This window comes from Eptatretus burgeri, chromosome 13 (assembly GCF_056783735.1).
Source record: "Eptatretus burgeri isolate ZD-2024b chromosome 13, Ebu_testis_v1, whole genome shotgun sequence".
NCBI lineage: Eukaryota > Metazoa > Chordata > Myxini > Myxiniformes > Myxinidae > Eptatretus > Eptatretus burgeri.
Genome location: NC_140973.1, coordinates 41,337,976 through 41,352,447, shown reverse-complemented (window position 1 = coordinate 41,352,447; position 14,472 = coordinate 41,337,976). Strand labels below are relative to the sequence as shown.

The 14,472-nt window shown below is 42.1% G+C and overlaps 1 protein-coding gene across 2 annotated transcripts in view; it reads left to right on the top strand.

Annotated features, from left to right (window-relative positions):
• The window catches only part of BRCA1 (BRCA1 DNA repair associated), an 81,045-nt gene that overhangs the window by 16,166 nt on the left and 50,407 nt on the right, over positions 1-14,472 (top strand). For both annotated transcript variants that reach the window (XM_085852161.1, XM_085852160.1), the window contains exons 4-6: positions 6,599-6,676; positions 6,787-6,875; positions 7,014-7,138. In XM_085852161.1, coding sequence (XP_085708287.1) covers positions 6,599-6,676; positions 6,787-6,875; positions 7,014-7,138 — 292 coding nt within the window. The remainder of the gene's footprint in view (positions 1-6,598; positions 6,677-6,786; positions 6,876-7,013; positions 7,139-14,472) is intronic.

Sequence of the window (14,472 nt, the reverse complement as noted above, 5' to 3'; positions counted from 1 at the left end):
CGAGCCCGCCTTCCAAGTGGCCAGCACCACCGCACTCCCTCCACCAACCTCCACGGAACGGCAAAGGCTGGCCAGCTTCATCTGCTGGCTGTGTTGCTGCAAGGCCTGTGCCATCGGCTGGCCGTGTTTGCTTCAAGGCCTGTGCCGGCCACTTCATCTGCCGGCTGGCTTTTTTCTTCAAGGCCTGTGCCGGCCAGTTCTTCTGCGGGCTGTTTGCCTGCAGCGGCCTTCTTCTGCGGGCTGTGTTTGCCTGCTGCCTTTGCCATGCCATGCCCACTGCCCACGTTCACCAGCCCCGTTCAATTTTTGCTTTGCCCTCCCCCCCTGTTCATTGCCATGTGCGCCAGGATCGTAAAAGCAACAGTTTGCAAGCTGCAAGAACTGCCCTGTTGGCAGCTACAACACGGGCCTGCAGTGGCGGCCCGTGCACCGTGTTTGTGTTCATGCATCCATTCGTTGTGCTCATTGCGTGTGTCACTTGAGCTGGCACGGAGACTGCGTTGTGCAGCCCATGCACCGTTGTTGTTCACTGCGTTCAGTTCAAAAGGGAAGGCCTTGGACTGCGTGTGAGCAGCCAGCCACGTTCCCTGTCACCTGCATTGTTTTGAGCCAGAGACTGCATGCGGGCAGCCTGGCTCCCTGCTAACTGCTTTCTTTTTGCAGAGTTCAATGATCCTGGGCCATGGTTTAGTGTAAAATTTGTAAGTTAAGGTTAAGATGTACTGTAAATATGAGTGCGCCCCCGGCATGTATGTCTTAGCGCCGGCAATTTTATTTAAGTCGTCCGTGTGAGTGAGTTTGTTTAGGTAGTTACTCAGCCCTCAGGTTATTTATTTTGGGGACACGAATACCATGAATGTCGCACTCAGGGATCCGTAGGTAAAATGTACTAGGGGAAAACTACACATGATGGCACACGAAAATTTGACGACTCGGGACGAGTCTGTAAAAAGGGGAGGGGGTAGTGTTGTGGTTACCAAATTCGCAAACCACCATTCAGGTCCCTTAGGTGAGGTATCTCGGTAAGTACATGTGTAGTTAGGTCCAAACCCGTTGTCTAGTGGGAATACATGTCATTTATGCGAGCTGCGACTCTTCAGGATAGCCGTTTTTCTTTTACTATCTTTATTTTGGACCAACCGCCACGATTACCACTACAACCACAACATCAACCACCAACCACAACGCCGCTTCACCACAACCGCCACGACCTTCACGTCACACCTCGCAACCGTAGCATCGCCACCGTTCTTGCCCCGCTGTGGGTACCGGTGTTGGACTCGTGCAGAGCGCGCGTCGAACAGCGTGTACAAAATCACGGATTTTGTGCTTCAAAAACGGATCAAAAACGACACGCCCACTTTTTGCCGTCCAATCGGTGAGCGAGGGGCGATTTGGCCCCGCCTCCAGGACGATCGATATATGCAAATTTGTGGATCAAAAAGCCTTCACGCCCACTTTTTCTCGGGCCAATGGGGAGCGAGGTGAAAGGTCAAAGGCAAAGCTACGGGGGGATAAAAGGACCGTGTTCGTCAGTCAGAGTGTGTGGAAGTCTGGAGCCCGAAGCCTGCAGTAGCTGGAGAAGCTGAAGAGAGTCCAACGAGGAGAGTCCAAAGAAGAGTCCAGAGTCGGAGAGTCCAGAGGCGGAGAGGCGGCAGCGGCGAAGGCAGACGAGGGGGTGCTCGCGTCGGTGCCGGGAGCTGCACGCCCGAGGGAGGCCGGCAGCGCGACCTGGCCGAGGTGGAGACGCACACCAGGGATAATAAAGATCCTCTATACCCCGAGCATCAGCAACCCCCTCCTGTTTCCCCCCGCGCTGAGATAGTGCGACCAAGGGGGCCCCTTTCCCACCCCCTGCCAGACACTGTCCGCGAGGTCCGCGGAGTGAGGCGCCATCGCCGCTCCGCGTCTCATCACCAGACGGGTAGGCGCGACCCGGTCTCGGCCTCAGGCCCGCCTCATCCTTGAGGGTATTCTTTTCCTTGGTTTTGGGTATGTGTTGTCGGCGCCGTCTGTGAGGTAGAATTGTATAAGTGTTGCCGTGTGCTCGGTAGTCGGTATTAGCTCTGCATTGTTTTCGCTTTTATATTTGCTTTTTGTGTAAATGGAATTGTGTTTTTTCTGTGTGCTTTTGGTGGAATTGAATATGTGTGCTTTCCGTTCGTCGCGAATAAATGTGCTTTATTGTTGAACTGTTACCCGCTTCGCTTCGTCATTTCTCCCATTGAACCCTCATCTTGCTTCACGTAAAGGGTTGGTAGTGGGCTGAATACGCCCGATAATTAATCGAACCGTCGAGGTCGACGATAACACCGCTCGGTTATTCTGATAGTACGGAACGGGTCGCTTAAGTGGCCCGTGTCCGAAGTCGACCTGCGGCGAGGTGCGATCGCCCGGTCTACCCTCCGCGTGGGTACTTAGGTAGGTCGAATTTGGCGAGCAACCCTATCCCACGCGGGGGCTGATTGGCTCGATCGCGGTGAGACCGAAAGGTCCACCCGTGACTGGTTCCCGGCGTTAGTCCGAGAGGGTCACGACTGGATTGTCCGTCCGGTGGGCGACGTGCCGCGATTCGAGTTACGTGGCCGTCGCACGCCGGCGGGCGCGAATCCGCAACAATATATATATATATATATATATATATATATAAAATATCTCAAATAGGAGAGATCAGCCATGGCCAGTTAGTCTTGTAGAATGAATCGATTAAGAACACAAACTGGCACAGCAAGTTACATAAAGTGTGTGTGTGTGTGTGTGTGTGTGTGTGTGTGTGTGTGTGTGTGTGTGTGTGTGTGTGTGTGTGTGTGTGTGTGTGTGTGTGTGTGTGTGTGTGTGTGTTTGTGTGAGATTTAACAGTGTAAGAGGTCAAATCATAGGTTGACCTTTGAAACTTCTCCTTTCCACTCATACCTTTCACATTACAACCAGGTGTAATTGTGTCACCACATGTTTACCGCAAGGAATTGTGGGATACAGTCGAGGGTCAGTTCATTTTGATATGGTGGACAATGACCTTATTTTATCGGGGAGGGGGGGTATCAATCTGTTCACCACCATCTCTTATCATCCCCCATCCAAAACCATGATCTTTTCTACCCCTGTTAATCCACCCCAAACCCACTTCCTTCAAATTCCCTGTCTTCCTTCCTGAAAGTCCCTTTAATGTCCATCTTGTTTACACCATGTACCTCACCCCATCCCTCTCCCGCATATCCCAATGTCTCTGTTCCCTACTGTTGTGGTGCTTCCCTCTCCCACCCCTCATGTCTCCTGCTCCCCTTGTAAAATGTTCTGTGTGTTCGCTCTTATACAAGCCTCAAAATTATATACAAAAAACAACAACAAAATGCTGCCATGTTCCCATGACAACCAGCCAGGTGATCTTTGATTATGGTTGTGAAGGTAAAACTACAGAAAGGTGCATCCCATTTGGTGGCCTCACTTCCTCAGCTCAAGTATGTTGGTGTTGAGAACTATTTGGGAAAATAACAATCTGATCAATTTAAAATTTATTGGTGAAAATAACAGTAAATATGGTTATTATATGTTATAGTGTAATGATGGATAACTCATGACATGTATCCTCGTATAATTAAATAGTAAATAGAATATTACAGTTTTTATCAGGATTTTATGCTTGCATTGTAGTTTTAAACTGACGTCATTGAGAGTTGGTCCCTCATGTGAAAATACATCAATATCTAATAAGCTCAATCATGGGTCACAATGAAGCATAGTGTCAATTTCAACATTATCTATTACCTTCCTTATCGTGAGGGGGTGGGGTTCCTTCTCAAGAAGTTCCCTTGATGGTCTTCCTTATCAACGGTGGTAAAGTTAATAAAGCTCTCTACTCGAACTTGGAGCCAAGACTACTCACACCCACACCTAAGGAACTTTGGTGCAGGAGGAAGCCGTTTGGCACATCATGCCTGTGCTGCACCAACCCCAATATCCATCACCCATCCGCACACAATCAAGCCAACAAGGCTGGGGAACCTATTGGTTTTCTTCTGTTAATTTTTTTTTCTTTCTTGTTATTGTTATTCCGTCGGCGATTTTTCAGACTTTTTTTTTTTTTGCTTTAAAAATCATTTTCTTGGGAACCATAAGTCCGATTACACAATTTTCACCGTACTATGTATCTTCTTTGGTAGCATACTTGATTGATAAGTATGACATCATAGGTCACGTGGTACGGGCACTATCTTTGAAAAACCGAAAAAAATTGGACCTCTGTATCTCTGAAACCGTGCAATGGAAAAAATTGAAACTTGGCACACGTTATGAACTCCTCATGGGAAACACGTGTGATTTTTCATGACGTCATCCGTGAAGTGGTATCTCGGTGAAAATTCGACAGGGAGAATGATGCATCGGAAAAAGTTGAAATTTCTTGAGCGTCATCTGCGCAACAACTCACTTTAGAAGAAAATTATTATGACGTCATAGTTCACTTTGTTCGGCAGGCTGCGCCTGCATGCGTTTGGGAGTACAGGAGTCGCAATTCAATTGATACTGATGATAGCCCCAGGAAAAATGTTCAACTGTGTACATAATAAATGGATGGAATATGGTCTGTTTATCAGTGCATTAATTGTGAATCCCGCGTCGTAGAGAAACATGTGGGGCCTCATTCGACTCAGGGGAATCCCACTGATGGTGTCCACATTTATTACTTTGTGTTCAGGTTATTTAAACACCAATTCAGTTGCTACCAACTAAGTATTCAGGGAAAAGGGCTAACTGCTTACGTAATAAATAGATTGAATTACTGGGTCGATAACTCATCAATTCCGCATCGTCGAGAGACGTGTGAGGGGCTTCGTATTATTTGGGGTAGTTCCGGTTTACCCTGTGGACCCACGGTGACATTTCCCATACATTTATTACTTGGTGTTCAGGTAATTTAAACGCCAATTCAATTGATACCGACGACGTCCCCTGGAAAAAGGGCTAACTGCATACATAACAAATATATTGAACACTTCTTGTGTTTCTCGGTCCGTAACTCATCAGTCCCGTGTTGTATCGAAGCCGGACGTCTTGGTACCCGGTCATCACTGCCAGCAGTTATAAAGTTGCAGTTCTAGTTATGATTATTACTAGTGCGTGCCCATACGTGCGTGGGCATACGTGCAAAAAAAAAAAAAAAAAAAAAAAAATAAACTTTCAAACCGCGTGCCAGAAACAACCACACAGGCCATTCCTTCGCTCTCGTAAATGACGACTGCATTGGGGCATTGTGTTTATCTATAAATGCGCATAAGAAATCGAGAAATTATTATAATATAGTAATCTATAGTTTATATATAATATAGTAATCTATAGTCATCACTATCCGGAAGTCCGTACATTGTAACTCGTAATGGGGAACGCGCTCTAACTTGGCCATAACTTGGGAACCACTTGTCCAATTAATTTCAAACCTTTTGAAAGGCAAACAAACATAGATTGCTGGAATTATAGATAGATAGAAGAGAGATACTGTGGGTGCAAAACGCCAAGCAACGTGTCCTGTCATTGTTAACTAAATGGTGCCCTTTCCCCATCGGCCACGCCTACGCAGCAACGTGTCCTGTCATTGGTTTGGTAAATAAATGGCCATAACTTGGGAACCACTTGTCCGATTAATATCAAACCTTGAAAAGGCACAGACTCAGGTCTCCAACAATATAGCTGGCAAGTTTCAATAAGATCGGACCAGTGGTTGTGGAGAAACAGCGGTCACACACACACACACACACACACACACACACACACACACACACACACACACACACACACACACACACACACACACACACACACACACACACACACACACACACAGCTGGAATTATAGATAGGTTATTATTACTGGTAGTGTACTCACCGTAAATGTGATGTCTAAGTGTGCATAATGTTCTTCTGACACATCCCTTTATTTGGGCGGTGTATTGGCAACAAACCGTTGCTTTAATGACTCCTGAAAATAAAAATGACCCAGGTTATGTACGTGAAGCAAAAACATGTGCACTGCTTGTGTGTGTGTGTGTGTGTGTGTGTGTGTGTGTGTGTGTGTGTGTGTGTGTGTATATATATATATATATATGTATATATATATATATATATATATATATATATATATATATATATATATATATATATATATATATATATATATATATATATATATATATATATATATATATAATACATCGTGGTTATATAACTCGGATAATTCCAATTGCCCTGGCCCGTGGGTTGAAGTTGGAGGCCTGAGGCCTATACATACTATCCTTCACAAGGCCCATGACGCCCATCAGCTCCAACCTTTCAATATTTGATGATCCTTTTAATAGTCGCTTTGGTTGTTTTACACTGAATGGAAAACTTAAAGGGAGGGCATGATTATTGTGAATATAATACTTCTGAAGATGTATTAGGCTTGGGCTTCCAAAATGGTGGTGGTATGAATTTTTCAGGTTACAGTTGTGGGTGATGTCAGGTCAGCTGTTTAACCAATGGGTGTAGAACTGACAAACAAAAACTTGCTCCATAATCTATAGATTTTTTTTTTCATGGGGAGTAATGAGAACTGTTACTTTTGCAGACATTGCATGCTTCAGCTCATCGGACAGACCAATAGTGTGGTCCAGTGTCCACTCTGCAAGAAGGACGTGTCACGCAGGTGAGATCATGCTGAATCAGATTTCATTACAACTTTGTAGTTGGTAAGTTTTTGTTTTTTTTTGTTAATTTGGCACTAACCCTGGTGCTTCATCTTGCATTGTGTGAAAGGAGCTTGCAGCAGAGTGAGATATTTCAGGAACTTGTCAATGGTGTGCAGCAAGCAATCACGGCTTTCGAGAAGGACACCGGTGTACCTTGTATGTGAGCTCATTTCACTCACTCTGTCGGTCTTTGAACCATCTACCTTATTAAACAGGCAAAGCCTGAAATGATGCCTTTGTTCGCCTTCTGCCCCTCTACCTCCACTCTTCCCTTTGACATGTATCCACAATCAGATACACCAGTGAGAAGCCCTCCAGAAAATCCCCAAGAGTCAGAAGTCAGAAAATGGAAACGTAAACTACGGCCACGACCTGGAAACGACAACATTCGACAAGAACTAGGAAAACGGAAGTTGCAAGTAGGTGTAAAATTCTTCAACAACACAGGGTGAATAGTATTGTGAAATGGTTTAAACAACTTTTTAATACAAGTTCTAGGCTCGCGTTAAAGCCAGGAACGTTAAAGTTAAAACGAGAGGGTTGGGGGGGGGGGGGACGACACCAACAACAGGTGTGAGTACAAAATAGAGGGAGACTTGGACAAGTAAGGAATGTGGGGAGGAATGAGCGGTAGGGGAGGAAGCATGGGGTGGACAAGTTGGGGACAGAAGCAAACTTTCAGGATGAGGGTAGTGGAGAGGGCAAAAGACATTGAGTGAAATAGGTTTATTGTAATTCCAAATAGTCCATAAAAGACAGTGTGTTGGACTTGACTCGATTTTGGGGGGGGGGGACTCTGACTTGACTCTTCAGGACTTGGACTCAGTCCTGAAACTTCTAGTTTACAGTGAAACTTCTAGTGTATGATTTAAAAAAAAAAAAAAGTAAACGGGTCATTTGGACCATTCTTTCCATATCGTACTATAACCTTTTAACACGATACATCCTGACTATAATTCACAGACCTGTGGTTTGTTTGTTTGTGGGTTTGTTTGTTAAGCTGCTACTCCTACAGTTCTAGGCCAATTGCATCCAGGCCTGCTACAGAGGATCCGCATAACCCCGATGAATGTATCGGGATGTTTTTATCTTTGCTGGTGGTCTTAGGAGGCGGAAGGGGTTCGGAGGGGGACGGTAAAGGGAAGGGGGTTAAGGGGTGGGGGGACGCAAGTTCTCTCTGTAAATGTGTATCATGTAGCACTACCTCCGGGTGGGGGAGGGTATTACAAGTCTCCACCATTTACAGCACAGTATTCCTGTCCCTACGTTTTCCAGTGCAGTGAGGTGTTTTGAATTGAAAACAGTATGTTTTTGCTTCATGCACATCACCTGGGTTATTAATTTTTTTTCCTATACGGAGCTATCACTAGCCTATACACCGCCCAAATATAGGTATGCGTCAGAAGAACGTGTTGCATGCTTTGAACACGACCGTCCGTAGTGCGGGTACTCTGCTCGTCAAACTAAGTTAGCAAAATAGATGTGAAAATATCTTCTAAATAACAAGGGATGCCATTTATAGTATCGGAAAGAAAGTCCCATGGATGTCGGTTCAAAGAGCTCATGAGATCATACACAGCGAGTGGAGAGTTGTTTTGCAAAGGGTTTTATACATGGTGAACATTCGAACAGAGAAAAACAGTGACAGTTACATATATGAATTTATATTCAGCTGTTTTGATTTCTCAATTTTATATATCAATTTTTTTTTTTAATTCCACATGAGATCGGGTTCGTTTTGTATTTCCAAGCTGTTGGTGTAGGGTTAGGTTAGGGTTAGGAATTTACGTGCATACCCGATAAACATTAATTTATAAATTGGGCTTAGGGTTACGGAATTCCACGTTCGATTTTATTTATTCATTTATTTATTTATTTAAACAAATCATACCACAGTGTGAAGGAGATTGATGTGAGTGTAGAAAGTGGTTGGATGTTCCTGTCCGACTAAAAAAAAAAATCGAATTGGAGCATAAATAAGGAGCAAAATTGAATATTTTAAACTATTTATGGATAAAATATGCTGCTGAATCATTTAAATATGGTCAGAATCAGTTTCCTTGACATAAAGCAACCCCAAAAAGTCTTTCAAAATAAAATGTAATCTTTAAAAAGTGTTATTTTTCAAAATTTCTCCTGGCAATCTGGAGTTGCTAATCTCTGTAGGAAGTTTACTGCAATTTTTTTTTGTGGCATAATACTTCAAAGTCAAACATCTTTATTTAAACCCACAGAGAGATAAAAATTAACACTTAAGAACACATGTATCTCCTCTTACCGAAAATATAATTTGTCCCTTTCATGATTGATCTCAGGATGTTTTTATCATTCCCTTTGAAAGCGGTGCGTAACATTGGACAACTTGCTGAAATGTTTTCAATGGTTTTTTTTTGGGGTTTTTTTTTAAGCCTTTGAAAGCACTGAAATGTCTTTTTATTGGCTGTTGCAGTTAATATACAAGTCTCCCTTATCTCCTATTACCAAAAATGTAACTGTTGACAAGAAAGCACTTAAAACGACGTAATTTTTTTTCTGATAAAATACAGCATAGTTTCTCTTTTATTCCTCATTAAACTTTCATTTTTAATTCAACATTTAACCTTTAGACATATAGTTGATATGTGTGTTTAATCTCTATATGTCAAAATCGTCCATAGCCAAACATTTATATGCTTAATCAAGTTAATTCATTGATAAATAAATAAATAAAGGCCGAACAGGCCTGAAACTATATCAAGGAGCTCGGAATTGAACTCTGTCTTACCATTTCAATTTTTTTTGTTATTTATTATTCTGTCGGTTTTTGAGCAAACTACAGTAAGAGGGCCATAATATGGAATAAAATATCGATGCAAGTCACAAGTTACACTGTGAGTCAGTTTTTATATTTTATTGTCTTCATTTACATAATACATAAGCACAAATAAATTCATTATTTTTTGCCACCTTACAATACACTTTCAGCATAGGATTTGGATTTGGAATGCCTTGGACTCAGATAGCTTGGACTCGGACTCAGACTCAGACTCAGACTCTGACCAGGTGGACTCGACTACAAGACTGATTCAAGATTCACAATACAGTTGAATCTCTTTACAGCTACCAGGTTAACATTAACCTTATGTCCAATAAATTCTCATTCAAAATGCTTTGAGCATGGGAAATTTCCTCCCAGTCAGTTTGACATTTGTTCTTGCAAGCTGTCCCACCCTTCAACATCTGCAGTGAGTGGCCTGCAAAAGTGTTCACCTCCTTCCAAAGTTTTCACATTTTGATGCCTTCAAATCAAACTTAATATATAGCCATCACAAACTACTCCCAATGTGATAAAGCTAAAAAATACAGATAAAATGTGAATGAGTTAAAGGTCCCATGACACTCAAAAGTACTGAAATTGCATATATATATATATATGTCCTATAGGAGTTTTTCATAGTGATTTCTGATCTGGCAATGTTTTTTTCACAATACTCGTTCTGTAAAATAAAAAAAACAAACCTCTTCGGGAACGCCCCTAAAAATTCTGCCGAAATCGACTGAAAGAGGCGTAACCCACATGACGTCATCTCCAGAACAACAAAGGCTGCACGTAAATTACTCGGGTTGGTGGTTTCCGTGATTTTATTGGCTTCCTGTGTGTTTCCACATTCGATTGGTCGACTCAAACGCTTCATTCATTTCTGCTTTTAAAAAATCAAACATTTGGTTTTGAATAATGGATGACATGGACTTTGATTTGTCTGGTAGTGATAGTGAGTGTGAGAGAAATGAAGGATTTTGGTCTGAATCAGATGGAGAATTGTCGGATAACGTAGTCGTGGGAGGTGAAGTTCAGGCAGCTGGAAATGGAATACGGCCTTACCAGTTCGAGCCCGAAGCAGGACAAGCAGAGGAAACTGGCGATGAAATTCCCGGCGTTCATGATGATCGGGAGGACATCGAAGGACGACTTGGCAATAACAACTGGTTCGACTAAATCCTATTCGTAATTCAATAATGTAAATTCTACTTGCATACTGCTCGATATCAGAAATATTTTAGTGAGGTGACGTGAACAGAGCAGTGGACATGTTGCACGTGGCGAATGAATCTCAAGCAAGGCCAGCACATGTCATCAGCCGTATCTCTCCGCGCATAAAACGAAGCAATCTCGCTGTCTGCATACGATGAAAACTTGTGTGCAGAACTCACCTTGCGACACAATTGTCTCGAGTAGTCCGATAAATCTGACGTTCTGTTGCATTTTTATTTATTTTATTCCTACTGTCGTCATGTAGCGCCTGTAGAAAACAATGAAGAAAAGAGAATCATAAAAGAAAGCTACAGCACGTCAGATTTATCGGACTAGTCGGACGGACGACGGGTTTATCGGACTAGTCTAGACTCTCGAGTTGACAAGTAATTTGTATTAGCATGCACACAATGTATAAGTCGATGCGTAAGAGTCCCGAGGCTATGAGGCCATGTAATAGGACAGATAAATTTGTCTTTCATAGTTGTGCCAACATATTTTTCCCTGTTCATTTATTACAGCATTTTGGCTAAATGTTAATGAATAGCAAGCCAATGGAAGCAGTACCTTCGCTTTAGAATAAACCCATGTATGTCGAGTGCAGCCATACCTGGCTTGCATGTATGTGGAATCGTACCTCTCCCAGCAGGCTGGTTTCAACAAACAATTCAATAAGCTGCAAAATGTGGGTGCAGGTTTTTCACATTGTTTGATTTTAAAATTATCTCCTTGCACCTTGAAATGATGCAATATTAATCTAGTATTTTACTTGTATGTCCCTGTAAGTTTCTTTTTTAATGGAAAGGTTCAACAGTCACATTTTATATTTTGTGGACATGGTATAGTCCTTTATTGTGCATACATGTATTGGATTTGTACACCACTACTACACGGTCGTAAAGGGATAAATAATTGCCTCGTGATTGTTGTGCATACACGGCTCAGAAGCAGAATTTCTTTTCCGCGAAAAATCACAGGAATTAAGACTATCAGTGAGATAGCAAACACATGTGCACAATGCATTTGTACGTACTTTATACGGCGCGCGACGTCCAATCAATCCACTCTGTGCGAGTCGCGTTCTGGAGATGACGTCAACGGTCACGTGACTTGCGGTTCACTGAACTCGACTTTTTTGAGGGGATGGGAACTCAACTTTGGAAGGAGGTGAACACTTTTGCAGGCCACTCACTGCAGATGTTGAAGGGTGGGGACACAAGTTGTGAAAAGCACTACAAATGTTCGAAATATTGGTCTAATTATCCCATTGTTGATTTTAAAAAAGAAACATGGGTGATTTCTTCACTGGGAAGGTCAAGTTAATATATAAATAACCATAAACATTTGAGTGTCATGGGACCTTTAAATTAACAGAGAAAATCAGATGATTCTCGGTTGTATAAGTATTCAAACCCTTTCCCGAATTAACCCTAAATCACTTCAGGTGAAAATTATTTGTTTGGCAGGTTAAAAAATGTGTAATAGGTTTCACCTGTACATAATCAATGGTTTAACTTAAAAATTAAGCTCCCCCACTTATCTAAGGTGTTTTAAAGTGCAACTCACTTGGTCAACCAATAAGGTAAACATGAAGACCATAAGGACCTTTCCAAAGAAGTCAGACATGAAGTGTTAGAGAAGCACCGTTCAGCAGAGGGTTATAAGAAATTTCAAAATTACTCATTATCCCTTTGAGTACGGTGAAATCCATCATTAGGAAGCTGGTTCATGATGTCACTGTAAATCCATCAATGACTGAACGATCTGCAAGGTTCTATGTCTGAGGTGGGGGTCAGTGTTCATCAATCAACAATATCCTGTTCCTTTCACAAAGCTGGCCTTCATGGACAGGTGACAAAGAAGCCATGACTGAACAAGGACAAATGTGTCCAAGAGCAGCGTCCTCAAGGTTTTGTCGGATAAAAAAAAAAAAAAACAATTTCTGATATTTCGTCAAGTGCCTTCATTAAGCCAATAGCGAAACCCATCATAATGTATTTACGTATTTACGATGTATCGTGTATTTACGAAATAAATAAAGTATTTACGAAATTACAATACGATAACTGGAATAATCTTTAAATAGTAACGTGAACTTTTCGAAACTTTAAAGCAAATGTCCGAATATATTTAAAAGTTCATGATGGATGCTCTCAAAAGGCACCGTCTATGTGAGGATGTGTACATGTGCTCAGTATTTAAGGCGATCCGGATCTTGTATATGCAAGAGCCGAGTCCTCGAGATTAAGGTTTTGTTTTCACAAGAAGAAGAACAACAACAACAACGCCGAGCTCTATATGAGCAGCGTTCGCTACGCGAGACGCTGCTAAAAACAATACATCAAAAAGCTCATATGGAGTTTGCGAAAAAGCATCTTAATGATACTGCAGGCATATGGAGAAACGTTTTGTGGTCAGATGAGACAAAAATGAACTTTTTGGTTGAAATTAAAGCGTTACGTCTGGTGCACGCCTAACACTGCACACCACCTCGTCAACACTTCCCCTACTGTCAAGCATGGTGGTGGCAGCATCATGTTATGGGGCTGCTTTTCATCAGCAGGGACTGGCAAACTTATCAGGGCAGAAGGGACAACGGATGGTACAAAGTGCAGGAGAATCCTTGATGAAAACCTCCTTGAGTTCGCCATGAGTCTGAAACTGGGTAGGAGATTCACATTTCAGCAGGACAATGATCTAAAACACAAAGCAAAGGCACACTGGAGTGGTTGACTCAGAAGAAAATAAATGTTCTTGAGTGGCCCAAAGTCATCACTTGAACCCAATTGAACATTTATAGTGAAACTAGAAGATTGTAGTCCATCGACGATCCCCATCAAACTTGGCAGCACCAGAGCAATTTTCACATGAAGAATGGGCAAAGATTTTACGATCTCACTGTGCAATGCTGGGAGAGATCAACCCAAACACTCATTGCAGTCATTGCAGTAAAAAGTGCTTCCACCAAGTACTGACCTAAGGGGTTGAATACTTTTACAACCAGTGAATTCTGATTTGTTCATGTTTTTTGCAGGTATTCCTGACATGTAACATCCTTCAACAACAACTGTTTAGTTTGATCTCTTGAGTTATTAATAAAAAAAGTTCATTTGGACAAATTGTTTCTACATAATTCATAATTCATCTAAATGTGGCATTATTGGTAGAGAATGGATACTTTTGCATGCCACTGTATTCCCAGAAGTTGGTTAAAATAACAAAAACTTTCCATTGAAGTATATTTTTGTCATTTGTTGGTTGGTCTTCTCTTTCAGTTGATTTTTGTTGTGCGTGAGTGGTACGGTCAAATGTTGTTATTATTATTACAAGTACGTGCCCGTATGTGCAAAAAAAAAGAAAAGAATTGTGACATCATAGCACCGTGTCCTGCCATTGGTTTGGTAAATAAATGGCCATAACTTAGGAACCACTTGTCCGATTAATATCAAACCTTGAAAAGGCACATCCACAGGGCCCTCAGCAATATACCTAGCAAGTTTCAATTAGATCGGACCAGTGGTTGTCGAGAAACAGCGGTCACAGAGATTGCTGGAATTATAGATAGAATATATATATATATATATATATATATATATATATATAATACATTTCCCCCCCCCCCCAAACATCCATGAAGGAATGGTCTTATGCCAGTGAAATTCTGTGAAGACATTAGTCTTTTTCCATATTTCCAGCTGGTCTCGCACATTTTCTCATGGTGGGTACGTGTTCTCATGCTAT